General features: G+C 43.6%; 1 protein-coding gene across 1 annotated transcript in view; it reads left to right on the top strand.

Annotated features, from left to right (window-relative positions):
- Nucleotides 1-27,816, top strand: part of LOC144819631 (atrial natriuretic peptide receptor 2-like) — a 727,257-nt gene that overhangs the window by 365,478 nt on the left and 333,963 nt on the right. The window contains exons 8-10 of the mRNA XM_078677447.1: nucleotides 1,829-1,972; nucleotides 10,512-10,633; nucleotides 13,428-13,575. Coding sequence (XP_078533573.1) covers nucleotides 1,829-1,972; nucleotides 10,512-10,633; nucleotides 13,428-13,575 — 414 coding nt within the window. The remainder of the gene's footprint in view (nucleotides 1-1,828; nucleotides 1,973-10,511; nucleotides 10,634-13,427; nucleotides 13,576-27,816) is intronic.

The raw sequence follows: 27,816 nt of genomic DNA, 5'->3' as shown, positions 1-27,816 counted from the left end.
GACCTTGCAACGAGTATGCTCCCTCCCTGTGGGAGGAGATTTTCACTTTGCTTCCACAGTAGAAGCAAACATTCTTTCCTGCCCATGTGACATGCGGCATTATATAGCCAGATTTTGATTAATGACTTAAAAAATGTAGTTCTGTAGGCACTTTCTTAGTGAAATTTTGCTGAAAAATCCTCTGCTTGCTATCTTTTCAGTTCAAGATTTTTTGGGGAGGGCACATCACAACACCTCTAACAAGGGTAAGGGTACACCACAGAGTTATTCTAAAAGCACATTTAGAACCTTTAGTTTGTTCGCATATTTAAGTCAATTATGTGTAAAATTAATTTGGCTCTGTTGTTTCAAACATTTCTCACATAAAGAATCATTCTCATTCTCTTTGCATGCCCACCCGCTCTTATTTGAGTGTGGTATTTGCCCCATGCCAGTTTCAAAGCTCACGCTCTGTCACTAGGCAGATTTCCTATAGTGTTTACAATATTGATGCTAACATGGTAACAGAGGAGAATCGGCTGCTCTGCCTTTTCATTGGCTCCAAGGCACATGGTCATAGGCTTCCACATGGCCCAGCAGATGGAGAGCAGATCTCTACCGTCTAATGTGACGGATGCTTCACAGCTGCGTGGATTATACCAGGCGCATTAGCTGATGTCTAAGACTGATAGGTTAGTTGCAGAGACACCATGGACTGCTGGGTCAGAGGTGACCAGCAGCAGTGAAGGCAGGATGCACACCGACTGTAAGGGTTTCTTTGTGCTCTGTACCACCTCTTCTCATTAACTGACTGTCTGAAGATTCAGTTACTGAGAGAAGGAGGCAGAGACCTGGAAGCTCAGCTCAGTTGACATTATTGTTGAGGGTGAACTGATTTCAACCCCAGAGCCCTGGCATAAATGTTGCTTTTTGCAGTGCATAACTGCTTGCCCTCACCAGTGCTGCTGAGACATACACTGGGCACAAGAGACTGAATGCAAACATTGCTTGTTCATTTTGTGTCTTTAAACTGCTGTACCACATTCCTTATGCTGTACTGGCAGCAGACACACCTGTCAATCTCCTTTTTATTCCTCCTTCATGTCTGGTGGAGCACCATCCTACATGTCCCAATCGAGGAGTCTGCCCTGCTAATACCTGCATTCAGCTTATAGGATCAAGATGATACAGTTTGCCATTTTATGCACTGCTTTACAGTTTACAAGTCTAGCAGCCACTAAGCTCACCTCCTTTAAAACATGAATATTAGAAAGCAAAAATACGAATACCTTTGACAGCTAGAACAGTGGGCAAGATATGCCTCAGCAATTCCCATTTATCAATATATTATTGATAAAACACTGATTATTTTGGAAGCGATTGATGCATCAGTACATTCGGTATATAAGACAAAATAAGGTTCTGAAATACTAAGGGGTCTGTTACAATGTTGGGCGTATCGCCACTGCCCGCATGGCAGTGGCGATCCGCCAGACATTTTCTCCCGCCCGCCTCCCATTTACCCCGCCACATTATGATGGTGGGAGTACCACGGCGGACGGGAAAACTGTTCACCACTTTTAGGAAAACGGTTGAATATGGTGACAGTGTCTGCTAGACACCGCTATCCATAACTGCATTGTGCTTCGTGACCCCACAGCATTCAGAAATACAATTTTTATTCACTTTGTAACTTACTTCCTGAGTGGTAAAAATTATTGCAAGCCATACATAGTACCATATGCTCCCATCTGTTTATACTTGTGTGCATCCTTTATGATTATTGATCTTGAAAGTTGAATTGATGAAATGGAACTTGTAAACGGTTATTTCATGCTCTTTTCCACAGGGAACTAGACCATCCAAACCTATGTAAATTCATTGGTGGATGCACTGAAGTGCCCAATGTTTGCATTGTAACCGAATATTGTCCAAAGGGAAGCTTGAATGATGTCCTGCTCAATGAAGATATCCCCTTGAATTGGGGTTTCAGGTAACCAATGGTCAAAAATAATAAAGTGTCATTTTTCATTGTTTTTCCAGGAAAAACACAATGTATTACATCACCCTTTTCCCTTTAGACTACGCCCCACTGGATTGCATTGTAAATCCTGCCATAACAAAGGACAGCGTTAGTGAAGGTGATTCATCACTGTGCGCCGTAGTTATATGTTTGATGGCTGGTTTAGTGCAAGCTGCCTGGGATGCTCTTTTCTTGTTTCCTTTATGCATCTATCTTCATTTTTATACTATACACTTCATCAACCACTGACCCTAACACATGTTTATGACACAATACTGTGTATTTCTGAATAGGGTTGTTCTTCTCTCCTCTATTTAAATAGCAAGGAGAACTGATATATCAAGACTGCAAAAAGAACTAACTATATGTACTTATCTAAGGAACCAACCAGTTCCATTCTTTTATATAATGCTCAATACTGGCGCTCAGCCTATTTCTAAGCACACCAATTTTCGGTGAATAAAGAAAGTAAGTCTGAGGGAGTACAGGATTTGTGCATGATCACAGTATTAATAGAGGTGGAAGCCAGGAATAGAAACCAGTTGTTTGTTTCAAACTGAAAATGAAAAACTTAACTAGTAGATCACATCCCCATCCTACATTTTTTCAGATTTTCAACCTATTCCTTATTCTTTAAACATACCTGAGAATAATTTTCTTGTTTATTGGGAATGTTGATGTACCGCCATATTCTATTTAGTTGAGTATTTCTATGCTAATCAAAACCGCAGTCTTTAAAGGCCACCTTGAAGGTTTAATACAAACACCATGTTAGGAACAAGGAGAGAACAACTTGATAAACGTAAGTTGTCTGTCTCTCGTTTTGTTTACTGTGCAAAGTGGCAAAATACCTATTTGACCAAATCTGTTTTACCAAGGTACTAAAATAAGACCTCTTCCACATGCTGGAGGTCTTTTGGAAATTAGTAAAGGATACTAAGTCGGATACAAAAAATGCGTAAGCAACTGAGATACTGTATTCACAATTCAGAGTGTAATCTACATTTCTTAGTGTTTGGGGCTATCAGTAAAAAACAATAAAGGCCATTATTTTAGTGAATTGTGAAAGCAACAATTGGAAAGGCTGTAAGTTTATGCTACAAATTGATTAATTTCAAAGATTGAACAAATATGATCATATATATCACCAAATGGAATTGAATGAGATGACAGCAGTAAAAATAAAATGAGGCAAAGCGCAAATGGTGCAGGGGTTGTTATCCAAGTAGTCTGTGCTATATACAGTATGTCACAAACTAGAAAGGAACAGGCTAAAAAGACAGAGGTGTAGCTGTTGTAATGTACATGTCCATTTAGTGACACAGTGTGCTTGTATGACATGTTGCGGCATATTTACAAGCCCCTATCGCCACAAGAGCGTCACTTTTTCTGGCGTTCCTGTGGCAATTGGGGCTTCGCCTTATTCACAAGGGAGCGTTAAGTGGCTTGTGAATAAGGCCCCCTTTCACGCTACACTTAGGGGCCGATTCTGATTTCGTCCGGAAGGGCTCCGAATCGGTCAGTCCCGGTCAGATTCCTTCTGGACCGAGCCATTCCGATGGGCTCTGTCGGGAAGGAATCCGGCTTGGATTTCCGGATTACGGATGACAGGCTCAGAGAGCCTGTCCGCAGTCCGTAAATTCCCCAGTACTCCCCCGGTCACCTCTGTTCGACCGAGGGAGTACGATGGCAGATTTTCACTGCCTTTTCATGCCAGTCTGTCCGGCACGAAATGGCAGTTGGAAGCTGTCTCTGGGGGCCCCCAGCAGGGTCCCCATGAGTGTGAGGCCACCGGATGGCGGCCTGGGGCACCTAAGGTGCCCCTCCATTGATCCCTGCACCCGGTGGCAGGCACCTTGGGGTGCCTGCCACAGGGTGCAGGGATGAACTGCATCCCTGCTTTCAGCAATGCAAGCATGCTTTCCAGTCGGAAAGCATGCTTGCATTGTAAGGTATACGAATGCGACCAAACCCTGTTCGGTCGCATCCTACTATCAGGGCTGTAACCGACAACAGCAGGTCGGTCGGTTACAGCTCCTGCCCGATGTCGGACGGACTTAGGTCTGTCCATCATCGGAATAGGCCCCTGAGCGTGAAAGGGGTGGGCAATCGGTGTTGTGGTAGGCGTTTCGCCGCAACACCCATTGATTTTGATGCTGCCCCATTTTTACTAGGAAGGCGTAAATAAGGGGCTGCGCCACAATTAAGACCTGTGAAAACCTAGTCTTAACCTGGTGAAATGAGAAGAAATGCTTTATTTCTCCTCGGTTTTGCTGTTTCCTTGTGTGGTGCATTCTGCAGCACACATAGAAACAGCAAAATGCCATTGATTGTTAATGTGCAGGAAAAAAAAATTGATGTGCAAAATCTGCAGCACACATAGAAGTAGCAAAATTCCATTACTGATTGTTTATGTGGGGGAAGGGACTCCTTCCTGCACTTAAACAAACTTTCCCTGTAAGCAGGCAACCTTGCACAATGATGCAAGAGTGCCTGCGTTTGCGCTAGGCAGCTACATTTACTGCCAGCGCTAAAGGAAAGGTAGGGGTGCACCCCTGTGTTTGGAAACTGTCAGAGCACAGCATTAACCTTCCTGGCTTAACGCTGCGCTCCAACAGCTTCTTGGTAAATATGCCTCGTCAATTTTCTGACCCTCTAATCTTAACGGAATAGGGTCTTCCTCAGAACATGCAAATATTCAAGAATTTTGGGGCTATTCTGGGACAGAAAAAAAGCATGACCGAATTATGATAATAAGAAATTCATTTTAGAAAAGTATATGCAGTGTAAATATAGAGTGAAGGAGGGGTGACAATATTCATGAGAACCCCATAAACAACAACAAACTAATTTACCCAGCATGTAGTAGCCAAGGCTATCAATGATGGTAGAGAACTCACAAGAGTACATGTAACATTAGGAAATGGATGGTCACAATGTTGCAGAACCAAAAGCAGAGTGCGCAAGTCGTAGGTGCAATAATAGTATTAGAGTTAGGCTACAAATGTTGAGATTCTGAAACATGGGAAATTAAAACAATCAAGGATGTTCACTCTATAAATAAGGAAGGCAAAAAGAATTACTTTGCTAGGATGGGCAGGTGTCCCAAACCAGTGTAGCGCTTTTTAGAAGACAAAAGATTAAGACTGAAGACGTGCAGATGATAAAAACAGATGGCGCTGTTAAGTTCCAGTGCACAAAGGCAGGATCCCATGGCCAAAACATTGCATTGATCAGTGAAATAGTCAGTGAATTATGGGGTCAAAAAAATAAAGTGCCAAAATTCATAAACATAAATTAAATACTACAGGAGGAAGGACTCTTGCGATAAATGTGATTAGGACTCCCATTTATTTAGAATATAACTGATGGAAGATGCACAAAAAGAACGAAAAGTATGCCAACAAACAAACCATTATTGTATATTGCAATAACACACTGAGCCTTGAGGGGAGCATTGATACTCAAAGGAGATAGCTAATCAGTATACAATGCTGTCCCATTGTATGGTTAATGGTTGCCTTGTTGTATCTACATAAGAGGACATATGCAGTACACTGATCTGAAATGTGTGAAGCATTTACTTGACTACATGTTACCCCTTCCTTCAAGAAAGTTTCCAGGTGGTTTTAGTTATGATTCCAAATTGCCTGTTTAATTGTAGCTGATCATTATGCAATGATGTGTGGTTGTAATCCAAATTAGCATCCGCTCAAATATTGTACCTTGTCTTTGCACTTTTTTTCCCTGATTTTCAGTGCATGCTTCTGTGATATAGCGTGGTATTAGTCTTGGTGCAAACTCTAGCAGGAAGTGGTGCAAACATTTACAGTGCAATGTAGTTAATTATGAAATATCATACATGTGTTACATGTGTAACTAGAGTTAGTCTCTTTCATGGCTGTGATAGACAGGTAGTGTGTGATACTTGACCAAACACCAAACAAAAGCACAGTATCAATGAAATTGGATTTGTGGAAATCAAATTAATCGACTAAAGTCAAATAATTTTTTAACTATTAAGGGTAGTTCAAAACAATAATATTGGAGAATTCAATTGTGGCATAATGGTATTAAGGCAGAATATCAAGTTGGAAATGTTGACTTTCACAAATATTGAGATGGAAATATCATGACAGAAATATCGACAGCAAGAATATCGTGGTCAAGAATATTGGATTTAAGGTAAGAAATATAGTAAAAAAAAATATTGAAGTCATTAATATAGTTTGCAAAAATATCGTTGTTTAAAATATCGATTTTTTTATTAGTGTTATGTATTTTAGTTTATATTTTAAATGTATGTGATATATATTTTTTGTATTAGTATTGCTTATGTTTTTTAATATATGTGTTACATTTTTAGTAGTTATCAATTTTATTTTAAGTATATTTGCCTTTTTTAGTTCTGTAGCGGGTTGTGGGTTTATAGGGGAATAGGGTGGGAAGTAATTTAATTATACTAAATTAATGATTATTTTTTATTTATTAATATTTATTTAATTGAGATTTTATAGTGTTAACTGTGGAAAGTAATTTATTTGTAATTAATTATTAATTGGCTGTTCATTAAAATTATTCCTATTAATTGGTAATTAATTATGGTAAGTGTGTATTTTGTTTTAGGTGCTGGTTGTGGGGTTTATAGGGGTAAAGAGTGGGAAGTAATTTTTCATTAATTAATAATTTGTTGTTCATTTATATTAAATATTTGATTGAAAATTACTTATGAAAATTGTGTAATTAATTTTAGTTGTGGGGCTTAAAGTGGTAATGGGTGGGAAGTAATTTATGTTTAATTAATTAATAATTTGTTGTTAATTTATATTAGTTAATTTACTGTAAATTAATTATGGAAATTGTGTAATTAATTTTATGTGTGGGTTGTGAGGTTTATAGGGGTAACGGACAGCTGCCGTCGGTAGTAGGAGTACCTGCCAGGCGGTGATGTGGGGAGGGGGAGGTGGAGGGTAGTAAACTATGGATTACGGAGGTTTACAGGTAAGTAAACATATAAATAAATTAAACAAATTTTGTTGCGCGCACTGCATCGCGTTTGGGGATGCAGTGCACACAACAAAATTCTTTTTATTTATTTATATGTTTACTTACCTGCAAACCTCCGTAATCCATAGTTTACTACCCCCCACCCTGCCCCTCCCCCCCACATCACCGCCCGGCAGGTATTTCTACTACCAACCGCTGTGGTAAAGGGTGGATAGTCATTTATATTTAATTAATTAATAATTAGTTGATCATTAATATTAATTAATTGATGTTTAATTACAATATTTGTATGTGTGTGGATTTTACTGTTATAGGGGTACAGTGTTGGAGTAAATAAATGTTACTTACTTTATAATTGTTAAATATCATTAGTTTTTAATCAATTTTAATTGTATAATTCATATTTTACAGTTTAATTGTAGCTGTGAAATGTGGGGATTATAGGGGTAAAGTGTAGGAAGTCAATACATTTTTATGAGTTTTATTTTGTTTTTAATTATTAATATTTATTTAATTGGTAATTAATTAAGTTAATTAATTCAATTCAATTCAATTGATCTTTATTTCGGCACTACTTGGCCATAAAAGATTTACACAACATATACATATCCTTAATAAAATACATATTAAATCTCCTAATTAGAACAATTGATTGTTATTGCCAATAAAATCAATATGAATTTAAAAGAAGACAGATGTGAAAAATGGTGACATGCCTAGCCTATAAGCAATAGGACATGGAGCCGAGACATTTACAATATAAATACATACATTAGAACCACTAAACAGGTAAAACCGAGTGAACAAGTGGTTAGTGATTTTGACCTTATAGCTTTAGGCCTTTTTTCCTGCGCACAATATAGATGGAATGCAAAAAACGACTGACACTAAATACAATTGCTTGGGTTGTATCAGATTTGATCATTCTCAGTGCCATCATGCATGACTTTATTCCCAACAGATTACATAGAGGTTTGATCCACTTCCTTCTGGCCAACACATAGGCTGGACAGAAGAATAGGATGTGCTGGTCATCCTCCTTGTGATTACCCTCACACAGGGTGCATATTTCGCTAGTCGTGTGGTCCTCAACAACATTACCCCTTCTAGACCAGCGTACCAACGTTGTGTTGGTCAGAAGGTTCCCATATCTAAATTTCAAAAAAAGAGTTTTAGCTAGCGGGGGCTCAACTTCATCTAAAAAGTTCTCAAAGAATGGTTCATCCTTGAACCTTAAGAAGTTATTTACTAGTGTCCCACCACTATTTCCATTGGTCATTTGGTTCTTAATAAAACCCCAAAAGGCCATTTTCACCATTTTTTTAATTATACGGCAACCTTTCCGGATTCTCCCAAATTTGAGATAAGCCTATTTCAGTTAACCACGATTAAGTTAATTAAAGAAGTACATTAAAACAAGTACATTAAAACAAATTGATGTAGGTTGTGAATTGTGTGGTGTTATAGGGTAGGAAATAAAAAAAGTTAATTTATGTAACAATTTATGTTTTTGTTTCTAAATAAGTGCTAATTATAAATATTTATTTGTTTGTAAATTATTTTTTATTTTGCTTAATATAATATTTGTAGGTATTTGTTCTATGTATTTAACATTATATTATGTGTTTAAAAAAATAATATTAAATATATTTGTATTTGTTTTTACATATTACATTTTTTATTCATTTTGCTTTGGTAAATATTTTTGCTGTTGATATTTTGTTTGTTTTTTAATTTTGAACTGACTGGAGTGAGAATATTAATTGTTAGCCCTCCACAATCCAACACTTTCCCTACTGTTGCACTCATTGGAGTGGGAATAGTAATGTTTACCCATACTCTATCCAACATTGTCCCTACTGTTACAAATATTGGAGTGGGAATAGTCATTTTTACCCCGCCGCTATCCAACACTTTCCCTACTGTTACACTTGCTGGAGTGGGAATAGACATTTTTACTCCTGTGATATCCAACACTTACCTTACTGTTACAATCACTGGAGTGGCAATAGTAATTTTTTCCCCTCCACTATCCAACACTTTCACTACTTTTTCACTCACTGGAGTGGGATTAGTAATTTTTACCCCTCCGCTATCCAACCCTTTCCCCCCATTTGCACTCACTGAACTGGGAATAGTATTTTTTACACCTACGCTATCCAACACTTTCCCTACTGTTGCACTGACTGGAGTGGACAATTCAAGTTCGAAGACTTTTAAATAGTTTAATTCTTTGATGTCTGCAGGGCTCAGTCCCTTCAACAGAAAAACAGTTGTCTGAGCTCCAGTTGCTCCAGACTGATGCTCAAATCACTACACGCAGATATTGATTATTGCCAGATACTAGTTTACACTTCTGGATGACCCAAAAATACCATCCTCTTCAGAACAATCCATGCTAGTGTGAAGTCTTTGACCCTTCTATAGATGAGGTGCCTCTACAGTACAAAGTAAGCAAGGAGACAAGAAAACAACAATTCTTTATGCAAACTGTACAGATCAGACCTTGGAAATCAATGTAGTTGGTAACCTAAGAGCTGATTTTGTGTTTTCCAAGTATTTTTTATCAAGCATGTCCTCTGTTGCTTTTTCACAGGCCAGTAGAAGCTACTTAAGTGGTAAGATCACACATGTGACAATGTCAAAACAGTGGCCAGAAATATGAACCCTAGCACTCACCTTTAATTAATTGAAATTAAATAAAATAGTTCAGTTTATCCAAAAGTTACTCAAATTCAAAATCATTTTAAATTGAATTATAATAAAAGTAATGATCCTTATTGTGCATAGTAATGAGTTCTAACCCTTAACTTTACTTTTAATTAAATTGCAATCACTTCAATAGGTAAACGCTATCATACCTTAGTGAATGAGGACGAGTTACACAGCATCGAAGTCAGCTGTACTCTTTCTTTGGGTTACTATGCTTCTCTGAACAAGTTTCTGCTGCTCACGGTGGCATTGAAAAAAGTAAGTCTGTCTCTAAGATCTCTGTTGCTAGCTTGTCTCCAAAATGGCGACATTATGCAGTCACTGTGCTCCTGATGCTTTCTTCACTCCTCACTGTAAAATCGGACCCCCAAGGTGGGTATACAATACAGCCATGATGTGGGAGTAGGATAAAGTTACTGTTATCAATATTCGGTTATTTGTTAGACCCTACATGCAGTGCTATCACAGTAGTAGATTAGGTATTGATGGGGTGACTAGCAAATATTCCTGCTGGCTGAGCAACCATGTAGCGCTTTGGTTCCCCCCCTTTTTTGAGTAGCAGTCTGCAGTCCTTTCTTCAATGACAAGGTGTCCAAGGGTTGTGAACAGAGAGGGGGAAATAAAGGCAAAGCTTTGCGTTTAGCAGGTAGTAATCAATCACAATAGGAAACTTGTCATTCTATGTTTGTAACTAATAACATTTTCATCAAGCTTTCTTTCACTGATTGTTTGTGGAATTAAGTTGCAAATGTACCTTTGCTAAGGATGCTGAAGACAATGTATTTTGCAGGTTTTCATTTGCAACGGACATTGCACAAGGAATGGCATACCTTCATCAGCACAAAGTGTTCCACACACGACTCAAGTCCACCAATTGTGTGATCGACGACCGTTGGGTTTGTAAAATTACAGGTAATACACAGAGCATTACTGAAAAATGTACAGCAAATTCCAGCGTGCATAAATATATATTCGCTGATAGCAATTGGGAATATCAAGCAAAGCTAGCATTGCTTCCTTTCTATGGTGTTTCTTGCTTGCGTGAAGTTATTAAACGAAGCTTTTAGGAAAATTGTATTTACTTATTTTAAAGCTGACCCAAAAATAACGCTCTTTAGAATTTAGAAGTGCTGCTACCATCCCTCTGCAGACATATTCAGGGCCTCATTAATGAAGAAGTAGCACATCACTAGGCAAAAACAGCAATGCGCCACTTTCATAGCGTCATCCTTACGACACAGTGCATGCACCATATTTACAATACGGTGCTCCATGGCGGAAGGATTTACAGATATGTCATGAATACTAACATATCTGGTGGCCCAAAAAAGACACATTGCCGGAGTGTGTTGGATAACTGGCGCAATTCCAGCAATGTGTCATTACACATGGGCGAGTCCCATGTGAAAAGCCTCGCGGCACTCCTTACGCCTGCTTGAAACAAGCGTGAGGATTGTGAAGCAGTCAAGTCTTAGAAGTGGCAGAGTGAAATGTCATAGATTTCACTGCGCCACTTCGACTAGGCTTTTTCACAGGGGAATGCCCACCCTGCATGCATTATACCTGATACAGGTATATTGTAGCGCAGGGGCAGTGTAGTTTACACCGCCGCTGTGTCACAAAATAGTGACCAAACGGTGGTGCTAGCCCTTCACAAATAAGGGCCTAGGATTTACATTGAAGAGTTACTCCTCCAGCCTGGGGTATAAAACGAGGACTAGTCAGCGAAACTCCCTTAGTTTAGAAGTCATTACCCCAAATTGCATGAAATTCTTGTCGAATGTAGAGGTAAATATTTAATTCACTAAGCCTTCTTACAAAAATATTTACATTGTTTGAGATGCAAAGGAGATATTTCTTCAGTACAGTAGCATATAGCCAATGGTGAAATCGAATGTATAAATACTAATCTAATAAAGCGAAATGTCATCTGCACATATAGACTGTGAGACTAAATGTAGGGCCCTCAATGTTATTTTATTATAATTGTTTGGACGAAGTGTGTTATTGGAACTTAAAACAAGAACAATTAGTAAGGGTCCTCTTTCGCTTGAGAGAGTAGTTGTTTTTCGTTGTAGATGTCTTTTTCTTCATTAACTTCCAAATGTAGTATAGATATTTCCTACTTATGGATATCTGAAGTCCTAAACATACAAGTTTTGTAATTTCAATTATAAGGGCTTGTGCTTTTGATCATATGGAAGGACCCCGCCAGAGATCTGGTTTTTGGGTGATTTTTACCCACTATGCTGCTATCATCAGAATCCAATAGGAGAACAACTTTAATTTACAATTTCTTTAACACTCATGCATCAGAAAAGCCGAAGTCCCACTATGTGCATGTATCCAGTCCACAATACTAATCCGTTTTAAGACTATGATTAACTCTAATTGTTTTTCTCAATAGATTTAGGCTGCGAAATGTGAGTTTCATTTGGGGAAGAAAAGCCCTCCACACCCTCCTTAATTTAAATATCTGATTTTGGTTTTATTTTGCCTATATGATCGTATCATTTTTTGGGTGAGTGATTTACCCAAAATCCCCAAGTCCCTTTTAGTATGCGTTCTATTTATCTACCCTTAAATCTTCATTTACCATTACAAAATGTTCATAACATGCTTTAAACTAGTTACACGATGTTCTATATATATTTAGTTTTTTGCAATAGAATGAAAAGATCAATTCGGTTTAAAATGTTATGGGAAACCAATGTTATTTTAAAAGTTGTTTCAAACAGTATTTTTTATGAAAGATGTTTTGTGATACGATGTTATCACATGCTAGTAAAGAAAGAGGGTAGTCAGTTTTCGTGAATTATTTTTTTTGTCCAAACAGATAGAGTAAACCCTGAATATGATTGATGATAGTTCAGCTGCCTGAATGGCCTATTGTTACCAATCCTTTGAAATATACATACAGTGGGCTTTGTCACCACCACTCCTTGTCACTTCATGCAATTGATTGGTTGGTGTATCATTCCACCTTCTATGGAATATTTGATGTGGGACTATTTTACATCTCAAAAGAATACTGATTCATCACACATTCAATTATTTACCTCTACGTGCAGAAATCCAGCTTTTTCAGTTTTTTTGTTTTTTTTTGTCTCTACAGCCACCTTTTGAAATGTTTAGTTGGGTCTTCAGTTTTGTTTTCCACGTCTGTCTTGCCCAACGTTATTTCACCTGTGTCTTTCCTTCTAACTTTTCATTTGTTAATTTCACTAGATGTTTACTGCTGTTTTCTTCGTCTATCTTATTCATTGTTCTACCTCATTTGTATTAATGTAAAAAAACACTTTACCAAAGCCAATAGTTTCTGGCTTTAATGAACTAACTAACAGATGCAAACAAAGGCATTCACAAATGCTATATCCATACGTTAGTATAATAAATTGAGACCTGTTTTTTTTTCCTTAGCTTGTTTTTAATCAGGTTCATGTCTTTGTGGAATGCCCCTACTAGAAATGTTCATTGTTATTTCTTTTGTTTTGAGTTAGAAGCACATTTACTTTTAGAATATGAAGACAATGCCACATGCATTCTTCAAATTTTGGATCCATTCTTTTCATTGCATGGGAAGTAATGGGTTTGAAGAAATGACAACCATGCACTTAGAAATTGGTTTACTGAGTGTTCTTCCTTTTATTGTCGCTTTCTTCTTTTTTTGGCACTGAAACTTGTTTTACTCCCTTCTCAATGACAGATTATGGCTTGCAGATATACAGAAAAGAAAATTCCCCTGAAGATTTAAACACATATCACCAGCGTATGATGGAAGTTTATTTACCACCCGAGGGACATGTGGTGTCCAGCTCCAGCCCAGAGCCGTTGTCAGCTGCAGATATGTACAGGTAGGCTCTCAATGTATATAACTTCTCAATACCTCAGCATAATACATTTCAAAATATAATGATATACTATTTGTGTAAGCTGTGTTATGACCTAACAATATATGCCATTTGAAAGACTAAAACATTATCCAAAACGGAGCCATTTCAGCCCTCTTATCTACTTCCCTTTGAAAATATGAACAGTCTCCCCATATGCTGTATAGAACTAGAAAGATGGGTTTAATTGACAGAAGACACAGGAATAGTTGAGCTGTTTCCATATATGGTGGTTACATTTTGCAAACCATGCAAAAAATTCTGATGATATTTTATTTCTGATGCAAAAATCCTCATGTGATGGGCAATATGATGGTAACGATGATCAGGTAAAAAAATACCTCACACTTTTGAGCAAGGTGGGGGCTACCAACTTACCGCAAGAGCAGCATTGTCACCTGATATTGGGAAAGCAATTTGTTGCTGTGGTGTAAAATGAATATGCTCTAACCTAGACCAGGGTGGGTTGAGGCATACTGAACCCTCAGGGCCCTTAAGGTAGGCCAAGGAGTGAAGAAAGAAGAAAAAAGCCTTGCCTATGAGGAAGCCCTGTAAAGTTTGGGATGCTGGCAAGGGCCTTCGTTATAGTGACCTTCAGTGTGTGAATGTATATTGTAACAGTTATTGACTCATATTGATTAAATCAAAAACTGGTATAGGATTTCATTGATTAGAATAGGACTGACCAAAACATTTGAGTCTATTAATCAGCAATTTTTTGGAGATGGAAAAGAAACATGGAAAAATGTTCTTTAGTAAAAATGTGTCTTTATATAATTCATCAATTTAAAGGGTAAATTTCAACAGGAATTGTTGATCGTAATGGTAGACAAATGAACAAGAAATGTGTTGAATCAACCTATACTTCATTTGCAAAAAATTCCAATCCTAGATTAAATATTGGATGGCATCTATTCTGCCACAATAGAATAGTCACCAGTGTATCTTAATCATAAACAGAGAAAAGGACTGTGTACGCGACGTTTCGGTCTTGACTTGAATTAATCCTTCAGACCATCTTCAGGGCAGAGAAATGTGCAAACGGTAGTGACCCTTTACAGTGTGATCCTAATCTGGTCTTGTATGTATCCACCAGTAGTTAAACAAATCTCTTCGGAGTTTGAAGTTATCGATCTCCTCTCAATTATCCACCGGATAGGATTAAAGCATTATTATTCTTCCAAGATCGGCCATCCTTTTAACTTTTAGGCAGTGTTGGTGCTTGAGATTTTAAAGATTGAATCCAGCGCAGTCCGTCCGAGCTTCCGTATGATTCATCCGCAGTAGCCTCGATGAAGCCCAGCTGGTGCTTTCAAAGAGGGTGGTACCAATATAGCCCTACCCGTCCTGCAGCAAGATTATGTTTTTACAGCCAGGGTGTATTCGTGACCTCCTCTCTGCCTAGTGCAGACTAGGTGGTTCTGTTGTTGAAGTCTCATTACTTTTTTAAGTCTCTCTTGAGACAGTTCATGCGCTATTGATTGCAAGACATTTTGTTAGCATAAAGGAGGCTTAGAGCCATCCCAGTGGTTGGCTTTATCATCACTATTATTTGTGGACTACTGTTTGGTCAGTGCATGCCAGTTTAGCTTCTTCTTGTAGTGTTTCACACTCCCCTGGATCATGGGCAATACTGCTTCCTTTCTTTGTGAGTATCCTTCCGCTGCTTGCACTTTATGCCTCAGGCTGCTTTTTTTCTTTTATTTGCAGCACTCACTATCCTTTCCCACATCCCACTCTGCATCGTTTTTGGCCCATACTCCTCCACTTCCCAAATTGCTGCTCTGGCATTATTGGTTCCCATTTTGTTGGTTGACCCATTGCCCATTCCCCTGTAACTGCTTCCTCCATTCCCCTATGCCCCACCCCCTGTCATTACTTGCCCAGTCCCCCACTCTCCTCCCATGATGCTATGCCATTATTGTGGCTTGCCCCACCCTTCTCCTGCGCTGCTGTTTTGACCCCTCCCCCTGCTATCCTCTCCCCTGCCAGTGCTTCCCCTCTCCCCATCCTCCGTCCCTCAGTCATTGCTTGCTCCGTCACCCACCCCTGTGGTTGCTTGCCCCTTGCCCTCCTCTCCACCATCATAGCTTTCCCTGCCCCCGCTCCCTTACTCCCATTGTTGTTTGCCCCTTCTCCCTCCAGCAAGTAAAAAAACAATATGATGACCCCCATGCTGGCAGTGTCATTGCACTTTTCTTCCTAATGTTAACCCTTGCTGCACAGTAGCTGCAGTGCTATACAACATGGCTAAAACACAATGGCAAAGCCAATAGCTCTTGTATAAACATGACCTATCGGCTTTGACATGCTTATTGTATCTCTGCCTGCTGTGTTAAATGGACAGGGGAAAAAATGTCCCGTAGTAGAATGATTCAAAGTCCACCCCCTTAGAAAAAATACAGCATCAGGAGAACCAAAGATCCTTTATGCATCATTGGCAGTAATCTTTCTGAACTTGTTTCTCAAACACTTAAGCCAAACGGATCGTTACTTGTTCATGAACAGTTGGGAAAACACAGTCAATTAGAATGCTTGTTTTCATTTAAAAACCTCTCTAACCCACCCATGCTCTCAGCCACTTGCATTTTTGATAACAACTGTAAAATGGCTCAATCAAAATGCACCAAACTTAAATGACCCGGGGGTTCCAAAGAGCCAGCTCACAAGTTGGCAAACACCACTGTGAGGCTCCTTCTGGCAGAGGACAATACATCCATCACAATGTACATGCCAACACCACCAACGGATCTGTAAATGGTCACATCAGGACACGGACTAACTGATTGGGGCAGAATCGGTGTAGATAGTCAGAAGGAGTCATCCCTGGGAAGTACAGACCCAATTGGTTTGTGCATCTGCAGGGCAAGAAAATTGGCAGCAGCGAGTCTGGCAGCTGGTTTGCAGTAGCCTCATCTTTTCCCTTTGGGAGAGCAGTGATTGCAGCCAGCGGATGGGTGCTAGGGTGGCAGCTGAGTTTCACCGTTGTCTGGGAATTTACGTTTATTCTAAAGGGCTCCATTGGGTTGCTGTGTAGAGGCCATTGGTTACACATCTCCAACCCCATTTCTCTGCTGTATGGTGGCACAGAGAACTTCCTTGGCCCCTCTACCAGTTGGAGGCAGGCAATCAACGCATCTTTATGGGAAATATACGGTATGGCGGGGGCGCTAGGTGGCGCCGGACCAAGATGGCCGCACTGCTGTGAGGCTCTTGCCCAGTCGAGCCACATTGCCATCCTTCACGCCATCCTGACCAGCCCTAGCTTCTCCTGCTCACCGGCATCTTAACCCCCTCATCGCGGGGACTGCTCCGGTGTCTGCGGCTTCTGCGCCGAGCTCCCGGAGCCGGCTCTACCCGGCTTGGAAAGTGACAGCGGCCCCTCGCACTCAACCGACCCCTCGCCTGCTCGGGGTACCTCCGCTGCGGCAGCCTGGGGATTCGCGGCCTGGACGGGCGGGCCCCTCCCCCCTTCCAGTGCGAAACAAGTTTCGTCTTTCTGCTGCGGACTGCGCGCCCGTCTCCTGCCTCGGAGCCGAGGGTGCGCGAGATCACTACCCGGGTGGTGTGCCAGATCCCTGCCGGATCCCCGTGCCTCCCGACGGACTGCTGCCTGATATTGGAGCCACAAACGAGGTACGGGGGGAACATAGCTGCCGGTCCCTGCCTGCCCTGCGGTGTGGGACGCGCCGCGCTCTGCTGAGCCGCTTGCCTGGGGAGGTGCCCTGTCGGCGGCAGAGCCTGTCCCCTGTGATCCTCCTCTGAACGGCGTGGGACTCTCCTGTTCAGCCTGTTCCCCGGCGAGCCGGTGCTGGCTCTGCGGGGTTACCTTCCTCACCCGCCATCTTCCCGCCTATCCATCCGGGCGCAGCCATCTTGGGCGAGCTTGTTTCTGGCGCGGATTCTTCGCCCCTGACGAACAGGGGTGCCTTCAGGCACCTGCTTCCCATCTCCTACGCTCGCCCTAGCAGTCCATTGGCGGCATTCTTCTCCACTCCCTCAGCTCCTGCTGTATATCCACGTCACCAACTGTGCTGGTTCTGGGGGGCTCAGCTCAGCCACGTCTGCAACCCCTCTCCTAGTCTCTTCTCCTCGGAGGGCTGGCGGCCATTTCTGCTGCTGCGTCCCGGACGCCACTTCGGACCATGGGTCGCAACGATACTAGGCAATCGAAAATCCCATTTGAATCGAAAAAGACTCCCAAAGTGACGCCGGAGGGGGGGAGGGGAGCCCCTCTGCATCGGCCCCCCCAGAGGAGGACTGGAAAACGCTCCTGCTGGGTATGAGGCAAAGCCTCTCGTCCATTGACTCCAAGATTGATACCATCAATGCCCGTATGGACAGCGTAGTAACGAAACTTGAGCTCCATGATACCCGGCTTCAGGAGGCTGAGGAAAGGATCTCGGGATTGGAGGACAATGCCACTTCCTCGCATCGCCAACTCACGCAAATGGACAAATTGCTCAAACTGATAGCGGACAAGAACGAGGACTTAGAAGGCTGCCCCCCCTCCCCCGGGCCTCCCTCCCCGGCCCATAATAGCACGTTTTCTCAACTATAGAGACCGGGATGCGGTCCTACGCCGGGCGAGGGAAATGAAAACTGTGCCTTATGAAAACACGACGCTCTCCTTCTTCCCGGATTTTACTCCAACTGTCCAGGAAGCCAGGAGCAAATTTGCGGGGGTGAAGAAGAAACTGCAGTCCCAGGACATCTCTTACGCCATGCTGTACCCGGCGAAACTGAAAGTCTTTCATCAGGGCAAACACCACTTCTTTCAGAACCCGCAGCAGGCCGAGGACTACCTTAAACACTGCAAGAAGGCCCAACAAAGAGAGGAACTCACCCGTAGACGTTCTAGATCGCCCTCCCCGCTGTCTCAGCAGGACTGACAGTGCCTGATGGCCCACAGGACGCCTGTGTCACTTTGAAAGGATCCCGCAGCACTGGACACTAATGTACTGTGGTGAGATCTATGCTTTATTACATCTATGGCTGGACTTATTGAACTCTGTGTGCTCACTAGACCACCTCCGTCCCGTAGAGCTAACTAGGGAGACCTGGTTGTAAGCGGGTGAGAGAAGGGAGGTGGTTGGCAGGTCTGGAGCCCCTAGCTCGGACCCCCCAATGGGTATTCCCCAATGTTCCTCTCCCCTATTGCGGGCTGAGGTTACTGAAGCCGACTTTTCGGCCTTTGTTACAGGTTGGGTAAGTTTCTGGGTGGGTGGGTGGGACAGTACTGCACGGCAAGTTGGGGTGGCCGTTGTGGGTGGGATGTTGCTCTTGATTTACACTGTTATTGATGCTCTGATTCGGGGGGGTGGTGGGGGTGGACTGGTGGACGGGGCGGGGGAGTGGGAGTGTTTATTCACTGTCTTTTACACTGTTGTTGGCCGACTTCGAGTCATACTTAGCTGTGCACGATTATACTTGGCAGTATGGGTGACGTGAGGCATCCGAACCCGTTGCAGCAATTTTGCCTCATGACATGGAATGTTCGGGGGCTCAACGACCCGCGCAAGAAGAGGCAAATTTTAGGCTACCTAGATCGTCACGGGGTATCCATCGCCATGCTTCAGGAAACACATTTACGGCCAGACGGCTCCCCTATGTTTGCTTCTAGATGGGCCTCCAGTAGAGTTTTCTCCTCTTACTCTAACTATGCCAGAGGGGTTACTATCCTGGTTAGACGGGGGATTCGCTTCATACCTGCTGGCACCGAATCGGACTCGGGTGGGCGGTACTGTATGGTGTGGGGGATGCTTTATTCACATACAATCCTTCTTGCATGTTATTACGGCCCTAACACAGACGATACCTCATCGCTCCTTACCTTGTGGGGTAGAATTCAAACCGTAGGTATTAACCATGTCATATTAGGGGGAGACTTCAACACATCCTTGATGCCGAACCTCGATAGATCCCACCCCCAGGCTCTACACTACACCCATTCCCAACGCACACTGTCCGATCTTGTCCGGGACCGTCACTATATAGATGCCTGGAGGCACCTCCACCCCACTCTCACCCAGGGTACCCACCACTCGGCGATTCACTCTACATGGGCCCGTCTAGATTATGTGTTTCTCTCGGCAGGCCTTCTGCCTTGGCTAGCGGATGCGCTTCACCTGGCCAAGACTTTCTCTGACCACGCGCCTGTACTCCTTACCATGCGCATACCAGTCACTGTCTCCCCCTATCTGAGTTGGCGCCTTAACCCTGCCCATCTTACAGACTCTGCGTTCAAGATAGAATTAGAACAGGACATTCTCGACTTTTTCGAACGCAACACGGAGTCTGTCGCGTCTTTCACCACCGTGTGGGAGGCCTTCAAGGTCACGGTCAGGGGCTGGTGTATTGCGAAGGGTGGGGGCGTCCTGAAATCTCTTAGAGGTGACTTGCGTAAACTGGAAGCTGAACTCCAGTTACTCGAACGGGACATGTCTAGAGACCCACGTGATCCCCTGGCCAAGGCCCTTCTCAGAGACAAACTTAATGAATACGCCGAAGCGGCCGAAAAAGAATGTAGATTTCTGGGTAAGCCATACACGGCCCGTCTCCATGGAGAAGGTGACAGGCCAGGTAGGGCATTGGCCTCTGCGGTCAAACCTATTAAGTACCATAACTATGTCTCGTCCCTCCTGGACGAACAGCAGACTCCTCAATGCGAACTTGCGGAGCAAATGCGAATACTCACGCAGCATTACTCTGCACTGTACACCTCACACCGGCAGTCGACCCTCGACTTGAAGTCATATCTTGAAGACACGGCAGTCGCGTGGCTTGGCCCCTCCCAGCAAAAGTTTCTCCATCACGAGCTTGAATTAGACGAAATCAAAGACGCCATCATGTCTATGAAATCTGGCAAATCGCCAGGTTCGGACGGGCTTCCAATAGACTTCTATAAGGCGTACATTCAAGTACTTGCCCCTATCCTGAAGCGAGTCTACTACTCCGCCCTGGAAGAGGGCGAGTTGCCACTCACAATGCGGGAGGCCCTCATAGCTTCCTTGTTGAAACCTGGGAAGCCACCAGAGCACTGCGATTCCTACAGGCCTCTGTCGCTGCTCAATACGGACGTGAAAATTCTAGCTAAAGCGATTGCGACACGCCTGAATTTACTGATGGAACGCCTGGTCCTACCGGACCAGGCCGGTTTTGTCCCCAACAGGGCGACATCCCATAATTTACGGACCCTGCAGGCGGTACTACAGGACATTAACCCTAGGTGTGAGGCGGCAGCTGTCTTCTTAGACGCAACGAAAGCTTTTGATTCCCTTGAGTGGGACTACCTGTTTGCCCTTCTGGAACGGATGGGGATTCCTTTCTCCTTCCTGGGTTGGGTTAGACTGCTTTATTCCAGACCCCAGGCCTCTGTGTTGTTGAATGGCTATCGCTCAGCCCCATTTGTGATCCACAGGGGCACCAGACAGGGCTGCCCGCTCTCTCCGGTCCTTTTCGCGATAGCCATTGAGCCTCTGGCGGCCAAACTCCGGCAGCATCACAATCACCGGTCCCTGATCTATCCGGACCGACAGTTGCTGATTGCCTTGTATGCTGACGATATGACCCTCTACATTGACAGACCGAGGGAGAACCTTAACCCTTTACTGCGAGAGATAACTAAGTTTGGAGCCATATCAGGGATTCAGATCAATTGGTCTAAATCGGCCCTCTTTCCTCTGACTGACAAAACCGTCCCCTTCCCGCTGGATTACCCCCTAATGTGGGAGGCCGACGAAATAAAATACCTGGGCATTGTTGTGACCAGGGACCGGGATGCCCTTATCAGAGCCAATTATGGCACTGCAATTGACAAGATAACTGACACCATTACTAGGTGGATTCACCTCCCCCTTTCGATGGCGGGACGCATCTCCCTTATAAAGATGGTCATTCTCCCCAAGCTTCTTTACCTCTTCACCAACTTCCCGTATTCTCCGAGTGCAAGCTTCTTTCGTGTGCTGAATTCCCAGCTGACCCGCCTAATTTGGGGTGGAAAGCAGGCTCGGCTCGGTCTCCGGACACTGATGTTACCATTCCACCAGGGCGGGTTTGATGTCCCGAATTTCCAACTCTACTATGATTGCGCCCAGGGGCACTTCGCCACCTACTGGCTACACCCCCCTCCCTTCATGGCTCACCTCGCGGTGGAAGATGGCTATATGAGGCCGGCTAAACCGTCAGGGTACCTCTACACCCCCGCCCGCGCTTGTGAGCGCGACCCTACCACGGTTGACTGTACTGTACGAGCCTGGAACCGCATTGCGGCCCGGATGGAGGTCAAATTGCTATACTCGCCGCGCATGCTCTTAGCGCACGATCCCAGATTGAGCGTTGCGTGCGAAGAAATTGGCCGTCAGCTTTTGAAGAAATACGCGATGCACACCTGGGGAGACCTGTATCTCGAGGGCCACTTTCGCACCTCGTCCCAATTTTTTGGAGACGCAGCACCCTCGGTTAGGGACTCCTTCCTGTACACCCGCTTACGCCAGAATGTCCGGACGGCCACACCTGACTTTCCTGCAGAGCCGGACACGGTGGCCCCGTTACATGCTCTCCTACAGCCCGAACCCCTGAAACACGTCGTTTCTATGCTCTATACCAGCTCCCGGGCCCCCCCATCCCCCCGACGCTCAAAGCGCGAGGAGACTGGGACAGAGACCTCGGAGAACCACTGTCGGATGAGATGTGGGAAGAGAGCTGCTCGCACACTTCCGCGGTCACGGGCAACGCCCGACTCAGACTAGCGCACTATAAATTTCTGCACCGACTCTACCATACCCCTGCAAAACTCTGTCGCTTTGGGTTACGCGACAACGATAGATGCCTGCGTTGTGGCTCCGAGGGGGTGGATTTTTTCCACCTGTCCTTGTTATGTCCGGCCGTAGCTTCGTATTGGTCAGATATATTTAAGGCACTGGGTGACATGGCGGGAGTGGACAGCACGCCTTGCCCTAGGATCGCATTACTAGGTCTCCTACCCCCTTTAGTTAAGACACACCGTAAATTCCTGGCATTGGGTTTTCTGCTGGCTAAAAGACATGTAGCATGTCGTTGGGGCAGGGGCCGAGCACCCAAATTTAAGATATGGCTTTCCACGATGACGACATGGCAAGAACATCTGCACGCATATGCTGATATGCTCCCCCCGAAGTCTCGCCCTAAAGACCTTTGGGCCCCTCTGACCTCGTATCTCCTTTCACTCCCAGAAGCGGACGAACCCCGAGTGGCCGGGGGCGACCCTGTGGACTAGGTGTACACCCATCCCGAGACCAGCCTTCCCCCCCCCCCCGCTACCTTGGCCCCTCTATTCTCCTCCTCCCTCCTTTGTACTACAGGGCACTGTCCTCATCCACGCAAGTAGATGCGCATCTCACGTGGGGCGGACTGACATTAAGGAACTGAACACACACATGCAGGACACTACTTCAGTAGTAACACCCAGCCCCTCCCTGCCCCCCCCCCATTCCCCGCATCGCTGCCTTGCGGTATTTAATCCCTATTACAGCTGCCGCCATACTGCACTACCTGCGTCGCGGGCGAAGTCACCTAGGTCAAGACCCATATATCCTTTACTAGGCATGGCTTGCTCCCCCCCCCTCCCCCCCCCTTACTCCGCCTTGCCGGCGGACCTACACCTCGATACACGTGCACCCTTCGCACTGTTTAGAGCATCACAGTTGGGACTGTTCTAGTTTGTTGATAGTTTGAATGCTTTATCTGCAAAATGAAACCTCATACCATATTGCTGTTTTTGTGCATGGCCGCTTTATCAACTTGCTGTACTACTGAGACATAGTTTGAATACCCCTCCTAAGGAGGCCGGCCCGCCGGGTGGATGGGGATTTGCTGTAGTTTTAATCTGCCTTGCTTTACCATTTCTGTCTTCATGGCCCCATTCGCCTCTGTGTCAACGGGCATATGTAATGCTGCCGGCCTGCGTGAGACAGGTTGTAGGCCATTGGCTGTGTACAATCTATTGTTCAACAATAAAGGTTTTTTACAAATAAAAAAATAAATAAAAAAATATACGGTATGGCATGCTCTATCCAGCACAACTGAAGATCACACATGAAGGAAAGCTGCAAGTCTTCCCAACATTACAACACACTGCTGATTTCCTTAAAAACTATTGTGAGGATTTGGATGTGTTAAATGATATGGCTGTGGATCCTTATCGTGTGATACATTTGCAAACACTGTCTTGGGTCTAGTCAGGCTTGCTTGTAAACAATAGGCTCAACTCTGGGTAGATATGGCTTCGAGCAGCAAGGCTTGTCAAAACTTAGCCATGGCTTGGATTTAACTTTTAAGGGTAAGAGTAGAGTGCACTAGGAAAACCAAGAGTGTATCATATATGGCCATGTTTGGTGTGTTCTCTGCAAATTTTAGGGATTCATACCAGAAAAGGTTAGAAGTAGGGTCACATTTGGGTGTGAGGGGCAGAAATTCAGTCTTCAGTACATTGAATTTGAGGTTCTTTTAAGCTATCCATTTGTCGGGGTTCAAAAGTGAGGATTTTAGTTTGGAGATAGAACCATTAGAATTTAATTTTAAGTTTAGACCTGGGTGTTAGCTGCACTTTCGATGACACCAAACCCTTTTTAGAATTCACGCAGGAGTTTCATGTTAGATAATAAAAAGAATAGGAACAAGTAAGGAGCACTGAGGGACACTGCACGCTAAGGGGGAAGAGTCAGACAAGTAATTGACAATTTTGACCTTTTAGGATGCTCTGATAGATTTGGATGGACTCATTAAAAAACACTTACCCTGAGACTCATTCTATTTGTCAGGGTGTCAAGGAGAATTTATCGTCCTTTGTATTGAAGGCCTTGGTTATATCAAGCGGGATCAAATGGCATGGGCAGCCTCTATTTACAAGTGTGAAGGATATCATAGATCACGATGAATGTCGCTGCCCTGAAACTTGACTGGAAAAAAACAGCAGGTTACTCTCCTGTCTAGGTTTTATTATTTGGGGTATAGAAAGGTTTTTAAAAAGTTTGGGAAGAGATGGTAGACTTGATATTGGGCAGTCATTTCTGATGTTAGAGGGATAGAGGGTAGGTTTTAAGAGGGGCTTCATATGTATAGCTTTTAGGCAGTTTGGTACAACATTGTGTTACAGAAATGCATAGGTTTGATATGGCATTGAGGAAGATAGATTAGAAAAAAATCTTTGGCAATTGCAGGAAGGACTGGGTCATTGAAGTATGAGGAGATTTTGGAGAGTCTGCAGATAGGAGGGTTTCTTCAGAGATGCTGAGAAGGCATTCCAAGCGACAGAGGATAGTCCAAGTATGGCTGGTGGAATCAGGAGAGTAGCTGGAGAATTCTACACTGATTGCTACTGGAGATGTCAAGTTTGTGTGTACTTTTCTTAATTTTGTTATTGAAGAACCAAGATAAGGGGTTGCATCTGGAAGCATTAGCACTAAAAGGAGTGGAGGCACTGATTTGTGAATAAAAATGATTGAACAGTTTCTTGGCCCTGTTTGTGGAGGAGTTCATTAGCTATAAGAATGGAGGCATAGTAGCTTTTTTTTTCTTATTCGAGCTAGGTAACCAACAGAGGGCGTTTCGTGACTCTGCTGTATTTCGACTCTATGGACTAAGGGGCATATTTACAAAGAAGTGACGGAGCACGGAATTAGTTTTATTGGCTTAACGCCAGACTCCACCACTTCTGAAATGCAGGGCTGCACCGTATTTACAGCAATACGGTCTCTACCTGCACACAAACAGTTTTAAATGACGATATGTAACTTCTGTGTGTGCTGCTTTGTGCAGCATACATCGAAGTTGCAACTATTATTTTTTATAATGATTGTTTATGTGCAGAAAGGAACACCTTCCCGTACATAAACAATCATGTATGGTGTCTTGCTGTTTTTTCTGCGCTGAGGCACACATAAAAACAGCAAATACAAGGAGAAATAAAGCAATTCTCCTCATTGCGTGCTGTTAAGACCAGGTTTTCCATGGTCTTAATCTTGGCTCTGCCCCATAATTACACCACACTTCTAAATATGGGACAGCATCAAAATCAATGGGTATTATGTTCGAATGTCCACCGCAACACCCATTGTCTACCCCTTTCCCGCTAAGTTGCTTAACGCTGCCTTGTAAATAAGGCAAAGCCCAGATCGCCACCACAAAGTCAAAGAGGTGATGTTCTGGTGGCGATAGAGGCTTGTAAATATGCCCCGGAGTGTCTCTTATAGCTGGAAACAAAACATTTGGAGGTTCTGGATTTGTGCAGGGGTTTCCTTGGATTTCGTTGACAACTGCTTCAATGGAAGAGGTGAATTTTACAAAGAGCAGATTAGTGTTGCAGAAACCAGTTGGAGGAATGCAGGTAGAGGAGATGAGGGTGCTAGGTGTGTATATTCAGTAGTCAATAGTCACAGCTCCAAGATACTTCATGATTGATGTGAGCCTGTGAGACAGTGGAGGGGGAGATAATTGGAAAGAGACGAGTTTAAGGTCAGATGAGTCCAAAATGATTGGATCTAGGGCTTGACATGATCTTGTATAAAAATGCAAGATTGAACATTGAGGGCCTCATCAGAATGTCGGTCGGAAAGACATCCCTAGTTTGACATCTGACTGCCTAATTATAATGCTAGTGGTTGGAAGTCAAACCGGCTGTCTGGCTTCCGACTGGCTCAAAAAGCCCATCAGGAAACTTGAAACCGCAGCATAATCCCTATGGACGGCGTCTTTGCTGTCGGGATTATGATGTTGGCTTCGGGAAGACTTTGTGGGCCCCTGGTAGGGTCTCATCTCACTGCATCCTCCGGTTGGGGGCCGAGGGGCCACCTACGGTGCCCCATTGTAAATCCCTGGCCATGTGCCACACTGTGCAGGGATTTACACAAATTCCCATTTCTCTATGGGAGATTGTGCTGCGGGCGGATATGGGAGTTGTTGACTACAGCATGTGTGGTCGCATCATAATGATGTGTTTGAAACCGCAGACCTACGGTCGGCCGCTCCCCACACCAAAATGGTGTCGGGAGGACTCAAGTCCGCCCAAAATCGTAATTAGGGCCTGAGTGTTTTTTTCCATCAGCTAGTTCCTTAGAGAATTTAAAAATTCAATTAACTGAGAAGAAAGAATCTTTTTTTTAAAATGATCGGGTCATAGGATTTATTCCCCTGAATATGTAAGAAGGATGGTGTCAAACTGGAGAAGAAGGCTGTAAGTGGATTGTTTGCTACAGACAAGAGGGTGAAACATGGAAATGTCAAGTGTTTGCAACCTTCAAACGTTTCTTTTTACCAGCTAAGCAGGGACATCCTAAGGATTCTGGGGGCCCTGGGCCAAATGTATTTTGGGGGCCCCAGTTTGATCAGTTTTGAATATGTGATCCAATTTCAGCTCTTTCATGCCCTTTTTGCCCAGGTCACTGAAAGTACAGGGACAGGCTCATCCAAATACTATGGGGCATATTTACAACAGAATGAAGAAGCATGGCGTTAAGGAAACATTGCTAATGCCAAGCTTCTCCATTCTGAAAATGCAGGGATGTGCCCAATTCACAAGAATGCAGCACACCCCTGCGTTTCCCCTAGTGCTAGCACTGAGTTCAGCTGCCTAGCGCCAACGATGGTGCAAGGGTGTCTGTGTTGGGTGAAATGGCTGTCTCCCTTCCTGCACATAAACAATCATTCATGGTGTTTTTAAACTCTTATGTATGCTGCTTCATGCAGTACACATAGAAGTTGCAAAACGTCATTTTCCTGTTGATTGTTTATGTGCAGGAAGGGTCACCCTACTGCACAGAAACAATTTTAGGCCATTTACTGTTTCTATGTGTACTGCACAAGGCAGCACACATGGAAACAGCAAAAACAAGGAGAAATAATGCATTTCTCCTCATTGCATGCTGTTAAGACAAGGTTTTCCTTGGGCTTAATTTTGGCTCTGCCCCATATTTACGCCACACTTGTAAATATGGGGCAGCATCAAAACCAATGGGTATTGCGGTGGAACGTCGTCTGCAACACCCATTGCCCACCCCTTTCACGCTAAGTACATTGTAAAAGGATGCCTTATTTACAAGGCAGCTTTAAGCCATGTTAAGTGTCTTAACGCCTCCTTGTAAGTAAGACGAAGCCCATACGCTAAGGGTTTCTAAATATGTCCCTAAATGTGTTTACAGCTAATATTCAGGGCTAGTGATATGTGTTTTC

The sequence above is a fragment of the Lissotriton helveticus genome, chromosome 2_1 (assembly GCF_964261635.1).
Source record: "Lissotriton helveticus chromosome 2_1, aLisHel1.1, whole genome shotgun sequence".
Classification (NCBI taxonomy): Eukaryota; Metazoa; Chordata; class Amphibia; order Caudata; family Salamandridae; genus Lissotriton; species Lissotriton helveticus.
The sequence above is the reverse complement of the archived record's forward strand: the minus strand, read 5'-3'. Positions and strand labels throughout refer to the sequence as shown.